A 19,485-nucleotide genomic window follows, 5' to 3' on the forward strand; every position below is an offset into this window, starting at 1 on the left:
GCATGAAGAATCCCAATGCGCCACACGCTCCCCAGCAATGGTGTAACGGCCACCTTCATTGGGCTGAACGGTGGCCTTGCTAGTGGGATCTACCCCACTGCATTGTTTTGTTTCGCTGGGGACTGAACCCGGGCCCTTGTGCAAGTCAGAAGAGCGCTGTACCCTGGGGCCCTTGCTGCAGTTTTAATTTACATTATCTGGTAGATGATACGGTTACCTGCTTTTCCATATATTTAGCCTTTTTGATTTCCTCTTTGGTGAAGTACCTGTTGGGGTATACACTCAGTCTTCTATTGGGTTCTTTTAAGAAAAAGATTATTCGTACGAGTTTTTTAAATGTCCTGAACATTAACATATCCCCTGGTAGATTTCTGTGTTACAAACATCCTTATTCTGAGGTCAATTTTCTTCCTCTGAGGTATCTTGAAGATAAGCCTTCATAACATAGTCCTATTTGCCAATCTTTCTCAAGAAACCTTCCCTACACTTTTTTCACTTTCAAATAATAGGACCCTGTTCCCTCAAATTCCCACGATGGCCACACCTGACTATAACACAAAAACAGAATCAGGACATTGACACTGGTACAACTACAGGCCTCAGCACCTGTGTGTGTGTGTGTGTGTGTGTGTGTGTGTGTGTCCACCCACAACCCAGGACCTTACCCATACTAGGCAAGTGCTCTACCACTGAGCTACCTCCCTGGCCCCACTTTATTTTTAAAATATCATTTTCCTTGAGTTCAAAAGCTATAGATGTTCTCTAGAAAAATATAGAAAAGCATTCCAGATGAAAATTACCATTTATACTGTTAGAAATAAACCACTTGGTGGGCTGGGGTTGTGGCTCTGTGTTAGAGCACTTGCCTAGCATGTGAGGCACTGGGTTCAATTCTCAGCATATAAATAAAGGTTGATCCACAATACACACACACACACACACACACACACACACACACACACACACACACGTGAAGGGGAAATAACCACATGGTAGCACTATTTCCTTAAAAATGGAATTATGAAAATAACTACTTTTGAACACCTTTTAACCTAGCTGAGCAGGAATGTCTCCAGAACTTGGGTTTGGAAGCTCTCCATCCTAATTCATGGTGTGCATAACATCCCAAACCCAGAAGCCTCCTGTCTTGGACATCCAGGTCAGCAGGGTCTGCAACCCAAACCAACGCAGTGAGCAAGGTCTTTGCCCCAGTGTTTTCCCTGTTCCTCGGGCCTGGTCCCAGGCAGCCTTCTAGAGAGCCAGGCACTACAGGCTGTGTAGGCCAGGGTAGGCCCGGTACTGGCCCTAGGCATCATGGGAGGGTGCTCAAGACGGCGAATGACTTTCATTCCAGATACTTTTGTAAAAGATCTCTGGTTGCAGAATGAAGAAGAGATGGAGTAAACAGAAGTCAGCAGAAGCCACAAAAGGTGGTGACAAGAGGGGTAAAGATGGACTCAGACTCCAGGTCAGTAGCAGAACTCGGCTGTAGGTCCATGGCTTGTACAGCTGGCAGGACAGTGTCACCAGTTACTTCTCTGAGAATATACTTGGGAGAAGAGCCCTGCCTGGGGCCTTAGGGATGGGAGTGTGGCTCATTTGGTGAGTTCTGGGAGTGGAGGCTCCAGGACACAGCGGGCAGCACACGGTGTGGTGGTGATGCAGGAGTTACTGACTCGGAGGGGGCCTGGAAGGGGGGCCCACCTTGCTTCACCTGGAAGGGGCTGGGGGGCGGAGAGGCCTGGGGCTAAAGGCTGGCACTCTTTGGGTTACAAATGGCAGAAGCTCAAACTGCAAAAGGACCCCACACTGGGCTGGGGATGTGGCTCAAGCAGTAGTGCGCTCGCCTGGCATGTGTGCGGCCCGGGTTCGATCCTCAGCACCACATACAAAGATGTTGTGTCTGCCGAAAACTAAAAAAATAAATATTAAAAAATTCTCTCTCTCTCTCTCTCTCTCTCTCCTTTAAAAAAAAAAGGACCCCACTGGTGTCAGCAACAGATGGATCAAGAAACATCTGGATGAACTAGAAACCCAAGTTGGTGGGGCAGCCACTCAGGTGCAGTGTCTATTCCAGAAGCCACAGGTCAGTGGCACAGTCCACCGTACCACACCGCTCAGGCAATCTCTCACCAACCTCACTCCTCCATGCATGTTTCTGTACAGAAATGGAAGCCTGGTGTTTAGGGAAAAATAAACAAAAAGGAGCTGTAGTCTTTCTGCTTGGCTAAGCAAAGTAAGATGAGGAAAAGGTACCGAAGCAGCTAGAAGGCAGTCCGAGTCCTGAACCAAGACTCTTCGTCACTTGCAGAAAGGCGATGATGCTGAAAGAGGTCCACTCCCAGCTTCAAGATCACCTGGCACTAGAAGTTATGTGCAGAGGTTTAGAAAAAGGTTTTTTTTTTGGGGGGGGGGCCTGGGGGGATAGTACTGGGGATTGAACCCAGGGGCGCTTAACCACTGAGCCACATCCCCAACCTGTTTTTGTATTTTATTTAGAGACGAGGTCTCCCTGAGTTGTTGAGGCTGGCTATGAACTCAGAATCCTCCTGCCTCAGCTTCCTGAGCTGTTGGGATTACAAACATGTGCCACTGCACCCGGCTTAGAAACGTTTTTAATAGGAAAAAAACAAAGTCAAACAAATGAGAATAAAGAAAATTTACACAATCAACTACATATAGGAGTGAAAATATAGAAACCACAGCTACATGTTTAAAAAAAAATCACATGCATCCATCCTCTGAAGTAGGTACAGTGTTTTGGGGTGATCACAACATTAGGTCATAAAGTGAATGCCTCTCTAGAAGGAAGACACTGCAGTCACAACTCCACATGGCTTCATGGCCGAGTCGGTCAAGACCACTGGGAAGCGTAACGCCATGGTTTCACAGGTGTCACACGGTTTTAAGGTGATGCCCTGGGCTGAAGCCTAGCGCTGTGGTAGGGCACATGCTTAGCATGTGCGAGGCCCTATGTTCAACCCCCAGCACTCGCTTAAAAAAAAAAAAAAAAAAAGAAAAAAAAGATGCCATATATTTTTCTTACTTTTTTTTTATGGTGGTGCTGGGGATTGAACCCAGGGCCTTGTGCGATGTGAGACAAGCGCTCTACCAACTGAGCTATACCCCCAGTCCCAAAATGCCGTATAAATAAATAGATAAAGAATAAAGACTTTTAGGTTATTCTTCAGATTCTGCTAAAGGTCGATTTCACTGACAACTACCTAAAAAAATCCAGGTGATAAAAATTTATTGTATCCATTGAGAATCTGCTAGTGCCGCATGTACTTATTGCACAAACGGCCTTCTCAACCCCAGGAGTTACAACTGGCTCTGTGCCTGCCAGTCGTGTCTGCTCATCCATGTCCCATTTCAGTATCAGTGTTCTTATTCAGCTTTGTCCCTTGCCCAGACCCAGCATTAACCATCCCTAGAGAGAATGTGTGCTGAATGAGGAGCAGAGAGAAAGGCCGCCATTTCTAGAGAGCTGCAAGAATCACTTCATGTCACTAATGGCTTCAGCGCCGTCCTGTATAGAAGGAATCGACCTTTAGCAGAATCTGAAGAATAACCTAGAAGTCTTTATTTCTTTCTATCTTGCAGTGCTGGGGACCAAAGCCGAGGCCTCGAGAATGCTAGGTAAGTGCTCGACCACTGAGCTACATTCTCAGCCCTAGAAATCATTAATTTTAATTAGGAAAAAAAGGTACTTTAAAACAATAAAACCAATATACAGTCACGCACCACATAACTGAGGTGTGGGTCAGCGGCGACTGCACACCCAAGGCAAGGCGGCAGAGCCTCGGTGGGTGGCCAACTAGTTTAGGTGAGTACCATTGGCCAGCGATGAGACTGCATGACACTTTCCTCACAGGCGTCCCTGTCACCGGTTGGTATCTGAGTATGCACAGCTACAGTCACAACCCTAACCATATGCAGTAAGAGGTGCAGGAGATGACAGGGACAGCAAGACGGTGGAAAGTCCAGATTTACAAAATAGGTATTTTAGTCCAGTTTAGTAAAGAAGTATTTAAATATATTAGGAAGAGCCAATGTGACAGAATTGTAATTAAAATGAGGAAGACGACCGCCAGGCTTCAAAAATAATGAAAGATTTGTTCAGTAAAAATCTGAAGACCTATTTACCAGAAATTCTGTCCAGATCAGGTCTCTATGGGAACTCGGCATATGATTGCTAATAACTTTCTGCAGTTCCCAAGGAAACTTAAAGGGAGAACACGGTCCTGTGACAAGAAAAATGAATATGACCAATAAATGATCAGTCACAGAAAACATCCAGACCTGTGGGAGAGGTGGGTTAGATCTGTAAAGAGCCATGAGCAACGCACTGTGCAGTGATAAATAAGAGCAACAGGGACAAAGCCTGGAGTGGCACTGTCAAGCAGGGCTTTATGTCACAATTAATGAACATCTGGGGGATAAAGATGAGCAAGCAGGACACGAGCGGGGCTCGGGGGCCACTCCTGGAGAACACAGGACACAGGACGAACATCAGGTTCAGGATGCAGTCTGCAGCTCAATTTGTTTTCACAACATAATGGAAGGGAGAGGAAATGTGACCTGAGACTCAGAAATATTTTACGAAACTCTGGTTTTTAATAACCATAGAAAAATAGCCAATAATTAGCTGTCATTTCCTGAGCCGTGGAACCTTGAATACAATGTCATGAAAATGACTTCTCAGAGGAAGAGAATGGAAAAAATACCAGTCATAAAAATATGATCATTACTACAAGGAACTGTAGCTATTGTAGAGAGAAATCTGGGACTATGTCACACTGACACAACAGTGGGAGAAGAGGGGGCCGGGTCTGTGGTCTGAGTCCATCTGGTTTCTTCAGGTTCAGCCCCTTTCTCTGGGCACAAAAATCCCAGGTGGCTACGTGAAACGGAGACCTTCCCCAGACACTAGAGGCCCTGAGGGTCAGGGCCCTGCCTTTAAAGACCAGTCAGCCAGGGGACCGTTTGGGGTTCTTTTGCAGGGTCAGCAACACATGCTGTGATCACTGCCCTGCATACACACTCTGCAGAAATTCTCCCAAAACACTTCCTGGAGGAGGAAGACTCATTTCTCACCACCTTTCCAGAAGTATTCAGAGACCGTCAGACTGTTGGAAGGTCCTAATTATTCCTAGTTCTTTGCTTCCCAAATATAAAAAATGTGCTCCTTTCAGGCTACTAAATTCATAAACCTTGAAATAAACTGCACCAAGACCTGTAAGTTTGTTTTCAATACAACAGTTAAATTTAAATGACAACTGTAAAGTATGGGGTTGGGGATTTGGCCCGTGGCAGAGTGCTTGCCTAGCATGTGCAATGCCCTGGCTAGTCTTCTCTGGAGTTGACACGGGGGGAGGAGAAACCACATATCCTGTTATGAAATACGACTTGTACCTCTCAGTATTGAGTTATTTATGAATACTTTACAAGAGTACCGTGAACGGGAGCTGTGAGAGGCTCTTGGATGAGAAAGGCAGGAGAGGGCATCACACCAGGGTTCTGCACATCCACGCTGGGGAACGCCAGGCCCTTCAATTGCCCTTGACCACACACCTGAGCATGCAGAGCAACTCCCGGTGTTGCCTTGAACCTGAGCAGAGCCAAACACTGTAGAACTGTCTGGCAGCTGCGGGTCAAAGAACTCAGCACCATTCTTCTCTGTGCCTACAGTACCAGCAAAGTTAGTCCCAAGCAATTCTGGGATGTCCGTAGGCCTGAGGGAAGAAAGCAGGCAGGAGACCATCAGATCAGCAGTCTCTGGAAGATGGGAAGTAGCCTCATTTCAATTAGAGCTGGTTTTTACTTGTTACAGCTAAAAGAGCTCTGACCTGAGCCCTTAAAGAAGGCCCTCTAGAAGCTGCCATTCCTGTGCTCTGTGAAACCCTGGTCCTCCTCCCGATCCTTGCCCACCCCTGCCTCCAAGCCCTTTGTAGATGAGGGCCTGCGCCAACTCTGTCGCGCTCAGTTCTATCTGACCATGAAGCAGACAGTCCTCTTTCTTTGCAGCAGGTGTCCGCGGGGGTGCCCCTTAGAGTACCAGAGGCCTGGGCAGCCCCAGGAAAGGCAGGCAGTGCCCTCCCTTAGTCAGCTCCCACAAAGCAGGTGCTGTCCATAGGGGTCACTCAAGTGTAGCAAGAGATAGGAGGGAGGGGAAGAGAGGATCAGCCAGAGGGAAGAGGCCAACAGGGGGTCTCCTGGTCACCTGGCTACTGAGCAGGTGCAACTGGGCCCCACTGTCTCCTCTCACCAGCTGTGGCCACAGCTCTTTAGACTATGTTTTGTCCCCAAACAGGGTGGACAGGCACACAGCTCCCAGTCCAGACCCTGTCTTTGGGATGCAGCAGCAGGAACCATAGAAAAATCACCTAAAGGACTGCTGGACCCAACCAAGGAAGAGACCATCAGACGCTGACCAGTCAGGAAAGAGATCAGGGAGGAGGACCAGGGAAGACCGGGGACAGAGAGGACAGGGCAAGCACAGGGCTCAGTGGTCCACACCTGGCAGGCTCCTACCTTGGGCCGGTAGCCCTGCTCGGCCATGATCTTCGCCTCCTGCTGCAACAGAGCATCAGAGAGCTGCTCTGCCTGCCTGGTCTCCGCCTCTTCCTCCTCCGCCTGCTGGTCCTCTTCCCATGCCCGCAGCTGGCGCTCTGCCACCTGGGCACCAAGAACAAAGTCACCGGAGAAAAGGCCCATGGGTGAGAGCCCTGGGAGAGAAAGCCTGTGGTCCTACCCGGGCTGCGGGTCAAAGCTAAGGAATAATGATGGCAAATGCCAGGAAAAGGGAATGGGACTCAGGGGATGGAAAAAGCCATCTGTGTGGGGCTATGGACATGGTAAAAAGTTCTGGACAGGCTATGTGTGTAGGAGAATGTTCTGGGTTAGACATCAGGTACCAAAGAGAGACCTGTAGTCCAATAAGCCAGCTGCTTCCAGATGAAGACAGCACAAAGAAACACGGATGTCACCTGGTCCCCACCAGAGTTGAGGGACCTGCAGGAGTGAACCCCAGCCCACCAGGCTTCTGCTGGAACTCAACAGCCAGAGTGGGCGGGCAACGGACCAAGCCAAGGGTCTCTAGATTCTGTCCCATGGATGCAGAACCCGGGAAGGGCCTGCTGCCTCAGGCTCCTGGCAGAGATGCTACTGCCCTCAACGTCAGCCCCACCTGGGCCTCCAACTCCTGCTTCCTGGCTGACTTCAGTTCTTCACTCTCCTCTCTCGCTCGGCGGGCCGACTCTCTTGCCTCCTCGAGATTCTGAATGAGTTGCTCCCTGTGTCTGAGGGATTCCTCTTGGGCCCGTCGGTTCTGTTCAATCTTTTCTTGTATCTGTTGTTGCCTCCCCATCAGAACCTATCCTCAGGAGAGGAAGAGGAGGATTTGAATCTCATGACACCTGTCGTCCTACAAGCCCCAGACAGGCTGCGGCTGCCTCAAGACCCAGCCTAATCCTCAGACCCCACCTTAACCCAGATGGAGGACTCAGGCCCAGCCATGGGTCCAGCCAGACCAGTGCTGGCCATGTTTGCCAGGTACAAGGGCATTTCCCACCCTCTCCTCACACCCAGATGCAGGCTCGGTGCCAGAGACATGCCAAAGAGTTTGACTAGAGCCCATTCCCCAGACCAGGGAAAGCGAACAGTAACAGGCGTTTTCTGGGCTCTGAAATAAAGAAAGAAAGAAGCCACACAGATGACTAGGGACAACCTGGTCAGCCTAAGCTTGGATTCAAATCGACTTCTCCACGAAGCAGAAATCAGAGGACTGCTGTGTAGGAGACTGGGCCCCAGAGCAACGTCACGTCCCACCACAGGCCCAGGCCACAGCCGAGACTCAGTGACCAGGAAGCCGCCACCACACACACACACACACACACACACACACACACCAGCTCTACTCTCTGCAAGGACACATGAAGTGGCCACAACCAAGAGGAGAATTTAAATGGAGAAAATCAGAGCCACTGGGGAATATTTAGTACTCACAAATGAAAAATCACCAACCATGACCCAATTTCCCAGGGATTAAAAATGTGGCATACTGCAGGCACAAGGTGCGACCTTGCATTCTGAACCACTTTCAAGTGTTTTCCTCTGTGGTTTAGCTTTACTCCCAGGACTATCTGTTGGGTCAATGGGAAGGAACTACTAGGCAATTTATGGAAAGTAAGAGAGACCTCTATTTTTTTTATCTAGGTATTGGCATATCCACATCTGTACTGCCTGAGGGTGATGACAGCGATTAGGATGATGTGAACACTGATGTCTAGAGGGTCAGCAATTGAGAACCAGGTAGATCCCTTCACCCCAAAAGAGATCCTAAAGTCGATGACTTGAAGAAATCAGATCCCAAATATCCTGGAGGGAGAAGTGGGAGAGCCTCTCAGTATGTCCACGATTGAAGTTCAAACAGAAGCCAACCGCCAAAAAAGAATGGCGGGCTGATGGGACAACTGGATTAAGCATCAGTTCTTTTAAAAGGGCATCCTGGGGCTGGGGCTGGGGCTGGGGCTGGGGCTGAGCGGTAGAGCACTTGCCTAGCATGTTCAAGGCCCTGGGTTCAATTCTCAACACTGCATATAAATTAAAAAATTAAATAAAGGTCCACCAACAATTAAAAAAAAGGGGCATCCTTGAGGTGGACAGCAAAGGAACCACAATGGGAAATTCTTTAAAGAAAAATTCATTGACTTAAAAAAAGAAAAATACCTTTGATGCAGGAAGAGTACCCATGATGGGTGTACCTTCCATGCATGCTCTCTGGTGGGTTTCTGGTGACCCACCCAGGGAAAACACCCACAGCAGGGAGAGCTTCCCACAGGTGCTCCACACAGCATTCCTTATCATGACTCAAAGTTAGAAAGCAACAGAATGTTCACAGAGGGAAAAGGAAAGCCAACCAGGGTGAACCTCGTGACCATCAACATGACACTTACCAGATGAACTAGTAAGTCGAAACTGGAAATCAAGTAGCACAGTATTTACAAAACAATTAAACAAAACAAAACAAAAAAATGACCTATGCAGGCAAGACGCCCTGCACAGAAACAGGAGAGTGGAAGGAGCCAAGCGGCCGTGGCTGGGGGGTGGGGGCGGGGCGCTCTGCCCTGACTTTTCAATTGTGTTTTTCTATACTTCTGAATTTCTAATAAGCCTGTATGACTTTTACAATGCTTTTTAAAGCCCACTTAAAATAACCAGAGACTATGCCCAGAACGCACGGCAGGATCATTATACGACAGCCGACTCCAGACACTGCCAGGACCAGTGGCCAGGCGAGCCCCCGCAGCTGGGATTACCTCGGTCATCAGCCTGTCCCGCGCGCTCTGCTCCCGGGCCCACTCTGCTTCTCTCTTCTCCCACATCTCTTTGGCCTCCTCCCTGGGCAAACACAAGCGGACGACATAGGCTTCACACCAAGTACAGAAAGCTCTAGTGCTGACCTGCACTGCAGCCATCTAACATGAACAAGACCACCAGGACATGGAGACGGGAGAACACCACCGTACCCAAGCAAGCCCTGTCACCCTACATCTGGGGTCACAGCTGGCTCACCCTGGTGCAGGCAAATGACTCCCACCCACATCCACGTAGGCAGTGGGAATAGGGTTCCTCTAGGTGGAATGGGCTGGCTGAGAAATAAAAGCTAAGAGAAATAAACAGCGAAAAAAACACAAAACACAGAAAGTAGTTTCAAAAGAGGGGACAGGGCGGGCAAGCTGACCATGATGGAGCTTCTGGACAAAGATGGAGTCCAAGCCTGCTTTATTTACATCAGGAAACATCAAAGGCCTTCCATAGAATGTTCTTCACCAAAATAGGATGAAGGTGAGCTGTCCAGTTCCTCACGGGATATGCCCATCTCAGTTCTACATGAGGAACTTTCTAGCAGAGCGAAGGAAAAGGTCAAGTGCACTGGGCCATCTATTACTGGAGGAGAACCATGGAAAGTTCCTTCCCTGGCTTCCAAGCTCTGAGAAGGTCGTCATGTATTTCACGGATGGCTTCCCACAAATGACCTCCTCTAGTATCCATGTCCCGCACACCTGCAACTCAGCTGGAGGTTAGGATCCAGGAACAGGAGGGCTGTAAAGCACTCAGCACAGTGTCTGGCACCCAGGAAGTGCTCAGTGCACGCTGCATATCATTAAGTTATTTCAATTTACTAGCTTAATTTTTAGGCTTCAAAGCCAGGTGTGGTAGTACACACCCATAGCCTGAGCTACTTGGGCTGAGATAAGAGGATTGCTTGAGCCCTGTAGTTTGAAGCAACACAGCACGGCCTCATCTCAAAAAGAGGTGGGTGTGTACATACACATACGTATGTATGAATATATGACACAGGTATGATGTTTGACGTATATCACATATGATGCATTATATATACATATGCACATACAAGTCTCAGGCCCATTTTTATAGACTCAAAAAGCATTCAACATTTCCATAATCTGTAACAATTTTTTCCTTTCAGATTTCTAAGATTTAAAATGAACACATCATTACTTTAAATCCTAATAATTTCAGGGAAACATGTTCACAAGGGAAAGGCCAAATTAACAGGGACTAATGCTTCAAAGAAGAAAGTGGAGGCAGGCACAATGACACGCACACACCTGTGATCCCAGCAGTTCAGGAGGCAGAGGCAGGAGGACTGCAAGTTGGAGGCCAGCCTGGGCAATTTAACAAGCCCACCTCAAAATAAAAAGGGGCTGGGGCTGGGGCTGGTTCTGCGGTAGTATACTTGCCTGGCACATGTGAAGCACTGGGTTCGATTCTCAGCACCACATATAAATTAAATAAAGGCCTATTAACAATCTAAATAAATAAATAAATAGAAAGTAAGAAAGGCTGGGAGTGTAGCTCAGTGGTAGAGCACCCCTCGGTTTAATACACACACACACACACACACACACACACACACACACACACACACACACACACCCCAAAGGTGGCCCTTTGATGATCTAAGGGATATTTTTTTCAAGGTCCTAGAGCAGGGAGCAGGAACATAAGCCCAGGCAGCTGCCATCTCTCACCTCAACAGCATCTGCAGCTCTGCCTCCCGCGTCCTCTCGAGCTGCAGCTGCTCCTCAATGACCTGCTTCATCCAGGCCACGTCAGCCAGGGCCTGCTCCCGCCTGGCCAGGTGCATTCGCTGGGCCTCGTCCTCCTTCTCCAGGAGGGCCTGCAGGATGCGCCTGTCTGCCTCCTAGAGGAAGCAGGTGCAGCAGTGGGCGCCTGGCCAGAGCCCAGGTGCAGCCCCCTGAGCTCCGCTCCCTCGGGGACACGTCCCCTCCCCCACCCCTGCCCCAAAAGCTGCCAGTAGCAGAGGGAGACTCCACATTCCCAAGACGGAGAAGGGAAGATGCTGGACTGTTTCCAGAAGACATCACGGGTAACCAGGAGGGGCAGTTCAGACAGTGTGGTGCCCTGGTCCAGCCGTGCAATAGGCCATCCCCTGCCCAGGGGCACCGGGTCATTCTCGGGTCTTCTCTCTCACACTGAAGCTGCAGGAAGCAGTGTACGCGTTTTTTTGCGCATCTGTCACTGCAGTTCATGTTCGCAGAAGTGGAATTGCTGCCTAGAAGCAGAGTCCCCTCTCTACCACCTTGTGCCACCACAAGCCCTTGGACATAGGGACAGCACAGCTTTTTAGAACATAATTTGACAGCAATTCCACTTTTAAGAATATCGAGTACAGTGACACGAATGCCAAGGCTGTGCACGCACCGCTCCTGCAGGTCCAACGCAGGAGGGAAGAGCCAGAGGCGGCCCATGGCCTGCATGGAGGCAGCATGCACAGGAGTGACTCTGAGTCCCAACAAGCTGCCCCGACAGAGAAGGCCAGGAGGGTATGGAACGCTGGGCCGACCCTTGCTCATTGCGGGCTCGGTAAAGAACCTAAAAGGAACCACTAAGCAGCTACAATAAAAAAGCCACGCTCAGTCTAAATATGTGGCTCTTTTTAAAGTTATGTATGTACTACTGAGTATGCTAAAGAATGCAACCTCAATCGTATTCAAAAACAGCCAAAGAAAAAAGCACCCAACTCTTTATAGGTATGTGTATCTAGACAAACAGGCACCAAATGGCCATCCCGGGGGAGGGGCAGCACAGGAGGAATTTGTGCTGTTTAGGTTTTCTTTTGTTGTTGTTGTTTTAAACAATAGTTTCACTGAAATATAATTTTTGTGGGGTTTTTTGGTATTGAGAATTGACCAGGCACGCTTTACCACTGAGCCACATCCTCAGCACTTTTTAACTTTCCATTTTGAGACAGGGTCTCATTAAGTTGTTGAGGCCGGCCTCACACTTGTGATTCTCCTACCTCAGCCTGCTGAGCAGCTGGGATTACAGGTATGTGCCACCAAGCCCAGTCCTGGAAATATAATTTGATGTTTTGATACATATGTACATGTTAAATAATTACTACAACCAAGCTATTAACACACATAACCTCACAGTTACCTTTTCCTGTGGTGAGAACACTACTTTCTTGACAAATATTTTTTTCCTAGGTGATGCTAAGAACTGAACATTGGATCTCATGCACGTCAAACCTATGCCCTAACTCTGCGCTGCACCCTCAGATTTCAAATCACAGCAGCAGTATTCTGAGCTATAATCCCCAAACTGTTCATTGGATTCATTCTGTCACTAGAGCCAGGCATGCTGGCATATGCCCCTAATGCTCCTAATCTCCTAATCCTAAGGAGGCTGAGGCAGAAGGATCACATTTGAAACCAGACTAGAAAAGACCCTGTCTCAAAAAAATAAAAAGGACTGGGGCTGTCACTCAGTGGCAGAGCACCGCTGGGATCACTCCCCAGTACTGCAGGAAAAAAAAAAAAAAAAAACAGGAAGTACGTATCCTTTGACCAACATCTCCCCATTCCCCATCCCTCTTTTTATTTTAAATTCTTAAGAGAATGCAAGTGTCTACTGAGCAATGGAAGATATTTTTCAAAAGAGGGTGGAAAAATGCCAAGACGTCCACTCAGACTCACCAGTTCCTGTTTGATCTGCTGGGTGCGTCGGTTGAGCTGTGCATTGTACTGATGTCTCAAAAAACGCCTATAAATGACAAACCGTGGGCTGCCTTCAGTACTTTGCAAACAATAGAATGGGGAAGAGACAACTGCTCACTCAGGCGACATCCACTAGTGGATGGAAAGGATGGGTTCCAGGGACCCCAGTGTGAGTCTGTGGATGTAAGAGGCTGCCTGCCTGGACCAGAGCAGGGTTCCCCACACGCACCCCAACTCTGCCTTCCGCCGGAAGGCTGCCATCTGCCTCCTCTCTTCCTCCAGCCTCTCTAGTTCCCACCGTTGCTTCAGAAGATTCTCCTGCTCCTTCTTCAGTTTGGTTGCCTGCAGTTTTAAGGGTAAAGCCAATGAGATCATGGCAAGCAAATCTTCCGCGATTTCTCCTCTCCATTTTTGGCAGGAACTACACAGCATGGCCTGCCCCCATGGCTCACAATCCCCTCCACCTCTGGGGTTCAGCCCCTTTCTCAATTTAACTTGTCCACTGGTTCCATCTCCACTGAGTCACTTCCTGCAAGGGTCTTTTCTGGCCCCTTAAAATTCCTGTGCTGTCCACACTTATTGTACCTTAACAGCTGCTTCCCCACCTGACCAGCAACCGCGTGAGGCCAGGGGTGAGGACCTTGCACAGGCTCTATTCTCACATCTGGAATTTGTGGTGGGCACAAAGTATCCAGGCATTAAAACATTCAGGCAAGGAAAAGGAAGAGGACAGAAGGTCAAAGGAGATGGGGCCTCCCTACATGTGAAGGGGAAGATCCAGCCCCCTCAGAATTCTCAGCACAATATTCTCAAAAGACAGGCTCCGAGACCCCCAAGACCCAAGACCAGCTACCAGCGGAAAGCCATGTGCTACCTCATCCAACTGAGTCATGTCTGCTTAGCACACGGGAAGCCCACATTCTAAGACTCCCAGAGTCGGCTACTGCATCTAGGAGAACAAGTATTATCTCTGGTTGGCTAATGTTCTAGAATCTAGGCACACGACCTCAGAGCACGGAGGACCTGGGTGGGAGTACATGGGAAAGGAACACCACCTGAGGCTGCACTGCCGGGATTCGCCCCGCCCAGCCACCTGAGGACCTGTGTCCTAGGCCCGTTTCTCACTCACCTCCATCTCCTTCAGCTTCAGCTCCTCCATCTGCCGACACAGCGCCTCCGCCTGCAGCTTATCCTCCAGGTGCCTCCGCTCCTCCTCGGCTCTCAGCCGCTCCATTGCTTCCCTCCGAGCTATTTCGTATTCATTTTCATAGCGTCTGTTCTCTTGCTCTTTGGTGGCTTCCTCCTGCAAGAAGCCACATTAACCTGATGGCCAACACTTGTGACATGTAGCCCCCTGGGTCTTTATAATATGAATTTTATCAAAACAAACTCCAGCAACAATAAATGCCCTTAAAGACACACGTGCCACCTTCCACCCATTAGCCCTGATCACCTGGCCAGCACCTCGTCACTAAGTCAATAATATAAAACAGGAAGAAAATCCAGAGACAAAGACACTCTCAACCACCACACACGTGGCTATTTCCAGAGTCACATACTACACCTGTTTTTTTTCTTCTTTCTGTGTTTCCCAAGAGTTTATCACATGCTTCTTGTGAAGGTCCAACTCAATCTGAGGATAAGAGGGGGACAATATTAATTTCCTCGTTGGCTTATGTGACACATACTACTGCTGGGAACAGTTTTTGGTACCTTCCATGCCACCCACTGGAACATGATCATGACTTCTGTCTATGAGGCCTGAGTGGCTTGGTAAGGGCAAGTGGGGGGCTCTGACATAGGTTGAAAGCTGGTCAATTAGAAAACCAAGGACCAGGTGCTTCTAAACCAAACTCCAGCATTGAAACAAAGTAACAGAAACTCTTTGTCAGTGGGGCAGAGAAGGAAGCAAGCCACAAACACTGAGTAGAAATACAAAAGCCACCTCTGGCTGGCCTCAAGTGCCAGGCCCCCAGGCTCTGAGAGACAGCTGGATGGGGCAGACCCTGGGAGCCCACCATGAGCTTGGTCCCCAAAACTTCTTCTGCAAAGTAATAACTGTGAAAACAGGTGCTCCCTCTATCAAATGATGCAACAAGCAGGTCCAACAAGTCAGTAAGAGATATGGGCTTAGAGAATCTTCTGGATTAGAAAAGAAATGTGACACTCTGTCCAAAACCTTTCATTTGGAAATTATTAAAGTTTAAATTCTCCCACCAACACTGTGAATACTGTGATGAACTGAATGTTGTCAATAACTTTTCTGAGTACATGACTTCACCCACTAAGCTGACAGACGGCATGAAGAGGGGTCCTCCCACAGGTTAATGCTAACCACATGACACTCAAAAGCACTTAGAAACTCCATCCCTTAGCAACCGGCAACTCATAAGTGTGACTACAAATGAAGTAATAGTGCCAAATGTGCTCAAAACCATTAAGTTAACATAAACAAATATCACTCATCACTGGGATCAACTTCCTTCACCCAGTCTCTGCTGAATGATGCCACCAAGTCAAGATGCCACCCTTTCTCCCTGTCACCAGGTCCTGCAGATTCATCCACCTGTCTCCTGTCATCCCAGTTCAGGCTTTCAGCATCCCCCAGCTGGGCTACGCAGCAGACCCTTCAACACCCTCCTCTGGCCTGCCTCAACCACCTCCTCTGGCCCTGGTAAAGCACTCTGGGTATCCCCAGGGCCTCCAGGGGACTGTCGGGGACTGTCTGAGTCTGTCTGCCTCACCAGCCTCATCTCCTGGAGGCTCCCACTTCTAATGTGATGTCCCAGCCTCTTGCAACCCTTGGACTTACTCTGTTCTCACAACTCAGGCCTGACTCTCACCGTCACCTCTACTAGAAGGTTCTTCTCTCACACTGATACAGTCGAGTTAGGACCCCTCCACCATACTAACTCCTCTAGGATGCTTCCTCAACCCCTGAACAGGGGGCTCCCACCATCACCTGCCCAGTTCCCTGTAGCCTGCACTGAACAAGCTGCCCACTGGCTCCCCCACTGGCCAGCAAGCTCCTTAAGGGCAAGGACCACACCCCAAGCAGCAGACCATGCAGCAGTGTTGAATAAACACGTATTAAAACAACCAAATGAACTGCTGATGTGCACCAGGTTTCCAACCCGGTACGCTCTTCAGGAGCTGGAGATTCCCTCCCATTTCAACCCAGAACAAGATGCATGGTAAAAAAAAAAAAAATTTTAATCTGGCTTCATAATTTTATCTACTCAGGTAAATCAGTGGATTACCTCTCGGAGTTTCGGGTTGTTCTTTTTCCAGTGTTCATACAAAAGTTGTTCAGCAATCTGAAAACACAAAAGGGGAAGTCTGATGTCGCTTTTCCAATCCACTCATATTCTGAATGATACACAATGGAAGTCAGCTCAGGCCCAAGATGTCCTCCCACTTATGAGATGTCACCGCACCCATCATTCAAATCCACCCGACCTGCACCTACAGCACTGGGAGCCAGGCATCTAAGCACAATGGATGGCTGTGACAAGTGACGCTTACAGTGGTGATGAAGGGGGCCAAAATCTGATGCCACAGATGGGTTCTTTCTAGGAGGTCCCAAATACACAGCAGGCTATGAGCAGACTGGGGCTCACCATTCCACAACTGCTTTGGAAGTTAAAATACAGCAGTCCCAGACCTTTGTGGAACCACAGAACTGGAATTAGGAAAGAGGAATCAGCTGTCATCTTTTAAGGGGCCAAAGAGAGGAATGCTCCCTGCACAAGAATGGAGGGGGCACTCTTCCAGGCTGGCTCTGGAGGTAACCGGCATCTCATCAGACCAGAGCTCCCAGGAGTGAGTGACCCCATGTCACTACACTGATAGGTGGGGATGCTCCTACTCCTCCACAGCCTCCTAAGAGCTATGACAGTTACCAGTTTCCTCTGTTCTTCTTGAGCAGATTTCAGATTCCCATGCCGCTCCCGGATTCTTCGTTCCCGCAAGTTCATGCTCAGCCTCAGCTCTTCCAGTTCCCTGACCAGCAGGTCCTGTTCCTCCAGCATAAGCTGCCGGAGTCTGTCTCGACGTGCTTCCAGACTCTTCCTCTTCTCCTCCTTCATCTTCTCTCGCTGGTAGGCATGCATGCTGGGTAAGAAGAGGCCCATGAAACATCAATCGTGCTATAGCCCCAGGTGGCATGCTCTACTCCACCATGTGGGAGGAGAAACTGAGGCACACACAACAATGACACAGGAAGGTGCTCTAAGCCAAGGTGAAGAGAGCAGGTCACAGAACAAGATGCATACTGGAAAGTCTTGTTTTTGCAAAAAGAAAACATAATGGACGTATATACACACGTGATAGTAGTAATAGCTAATTTTTTGAGCAATTATTATGTGCCAGGTAATATACACATGGGAGTTTTTACATTATTTATCACTTGAGTCCTTATGAAGTAGGTTTGGTTTGGGCTTCACTTTAGTCATAATCAGCCAGGCGTGGAGGAGCACACTTGCAATCCTAGCCAAGTTTGAGGCCAGCCTGGGCAACTTAGTAAGACCCTGTCTCAAAATAACTAAATAAAATAACTGATGAGGAAACTGAGGCTTATTCATGCAACAATGACACAGCCAGGCTTTTCAAGGTCTGACTCTAAATCTTGGGCTTTTAACCTCCATGTTTTTACGATTATTCTATAAAATGGGCTGTATCTGTGTATGTACTTAAACACAAAAAGGGAAAAATATGGAAGGATATGTACCAGACTGTTGACTATGTTTCTCTCTGGGATGTGGGTAGAGTTCCAGATTCTACCATATGTCCACTTCTGTATCATTTTATCTTTTCCAGTGCAAATGCATTACCTCAATGCTGATTTTTTTCCCCAATTTCCAGCTTAAAAAATATACCACATGGGTCATCTATGCTGTCAGGCAAATCTCAAGAAAACATGCCATCAAACCACACTCCCCTGGCCCTTAAGGTCACATCCCCTGACCAATAAATGCCACCCCTCACCTCCATCTACTGCACCGTTACCTCCGCAGGTAGGAAGCTTTGGAGCTCCATTCTGCCTGTTTGGAGGTATAAATGTCAGACTTCTGGAAATAATGGCTGTTCTGGTCCCACTGCTGCCTAAGCCGGGCTTCTTGTTCTCTCTGTCGTTGCCGAGTTGCCTGCTGATCCAGAAGCCTTCGGCTGCACCAGTAGGAGGGCAGCGTGGGGAGCGCCATCTATGGGGAACAACAATGGCAGGAGAATGAGCCAACTGCACAGGCTCGGTCCACTGCCAAAGACTGCTTATTGGTTCCAACATGCCTTAGCTCTGGTAGAGCCCAGGAAGAGCTAAGCCTAGGTGTAGCATCCCGGGCTACTATGTGGGACCCTGAAGAAACAGATGCATGGAGGAAATCAAGCTGCCTGGCAACAATGCTGGAGCCTTGAAAGCAAAAGGTAGTCTCTAGTCGCCATTCCTCCTGAGCCAAGAGCTGCCTCCCGTGCAGAGGGTGTGCAGAGCTTGAACGAGAACGTCTGGGGAGCATCGTCCTCCAGGTGCTAGGGGCACATAATCTTCATCCGTGGGTTAAATGTGGCCTGCTGCTACCCACGTATGGCCTGTCCTGAGACGGGGGCAGGTCTAATGCACTCAGTCCTCGGTCCTGTAAAGCCGCCGTGGAGAAGCCTTTGCACCGAGTCAGCAGCTTCAGACTCCAGGCCCCCAGGCCGGGCGGCTTCCCTTAACAAACCACATCCCCCTCTCAGCTTCCAACACCCACATCTAACAAAAGCAGTTACAAAGTGTCACACCCAGCGCGCCAGCAGCAGAGAGAGGACCGGCCCCAGGCGCCAGGGGCTCGCGTCGCGATTCCCCGCCCGGGTTCCTGCCCGCGCGGCGCCGCCTGCGGAGGGTCCTGCGGGACCCGGCCTACAGCGGGCTCCCCCAGACCAGCTCAGCCTCCCGACTCACGTTCTCCTGTGCCCCAAAGTTTCCGAAGAGTCACCCGTCCCAAGCTCCCACATGCCCCGACCAGGCCGGGCCAGTTCCGAGGGTTCCCCTTCCAGCCCGCGCTGCAGCAATGCCGGCCGTTTTTCGGCTTGTTGCCTGGGTAACGTTCTGGGCAACGGAACGCCACAAGGGCCAAGCCACCTCCGCGCGATCTTGGAGGCGCGAAGAAAAAAAAGACTGTGTTCTTTTTTCTGACGCCCCCTTGTGGTGGGCGGGAGATCAGCAACAAACCTCGTTAGTCCACACGAACCCCAGCGTGGTGGTTACGTGGGTGGGACGAAGGTGAAGAGGAGCGTGCGGAAATCAAGGCTATACGATAGAAGAGGAGAATATGGCAGCGGTCCTCAAAGTCAGGTATGGTGGTGCACGCTAGGGCACCTCCCAGTGGCCAGAGAGGCTGAGGCAGGAGGATCACAAGTTCAAGGCCAGCCTCAGCAGTTAGGTAGACTCCCTTGTCTC

At 49.3% G+C, this 19,485-nt stretch overlaps 1 protein-coding gene and 1 non-coding gene across 4 annotated transcripts; both read right to left on the minus strand.

Annotated features, from left to right (window-relative positions):
- Positions 1-2,597: 2,597 nt before the first annotated feature.
- On the minus strand, positions 2,598-19,145 carry Tchp (trichoplein keratin filament binding). 3 transcript variants are annotated; one of them, XM_078038928.1, is made up of 14 exons: positions 18,988-19,145; positions 18,060-18,253; positions 16,955-17,165; positions 16,313-16,369; positions 14,617-14,685; positions 14,182-14,355; positions 13,282-13,394; positions 13,032-13,098; positions 12,353-12,403; positions 11,061-11,233; positions 9,321-9,402; positions 7,190-7,375; positions 6,535-6,678; positions 2,598-5,735 (listed from the first exon to the last, which is right to left on the minus strand). In XM_078038928.1, exons 2-14 carry the CDS (start codon positions 18,251-18,253, stop codon positions 5,703-5,705), a joined length of 1,554 nt encoding a protein of 517 aa, XP_077895054.1. In that variant the 5' UTR covers positions 18,988-19,145; the 3' UTR covers positions 2,598-5,702. The 3 variants fall into 3 exon arrangements, with proteins under 3 accessions (XP_077895054.1, XP_005340176.1, XP_077895055.1); XM_005340119.5 differs by lacking the exon at positions 12,353-12,403; XM_078038929.1 differs by lacking the exon at positions 18,988-19,145 and having other exon boundaries at positions 18,039-18,176.
- Trnav-cac (transfer RNA valine (anticodon CAC)) lies at positions 3,057-3,130 on the minus strand. The gene has a single exon. It is a non-coding gene; the product is annotated as a tRNA-Val (tRNA).
- Positions 19,146-19,485: the final 340 nt, after the last annotated feature.

This window comes from Ictidomys tridecemlineatus, chromosome 2 (genome assembly GCF_052094955.1).
Source record: "Ictidomys tridecemlineatus isolate mIctTri1 chromosome 2, mIctTri1.hap1, whole genome shotgun sequence".
Classification (NCBI taxonomy): Eukaryota; Metazoa; Chordata; class Mammalia; order Rodentia; family Sciuridae; genus Ictidomys; species Ictidomys tridecemlineatus.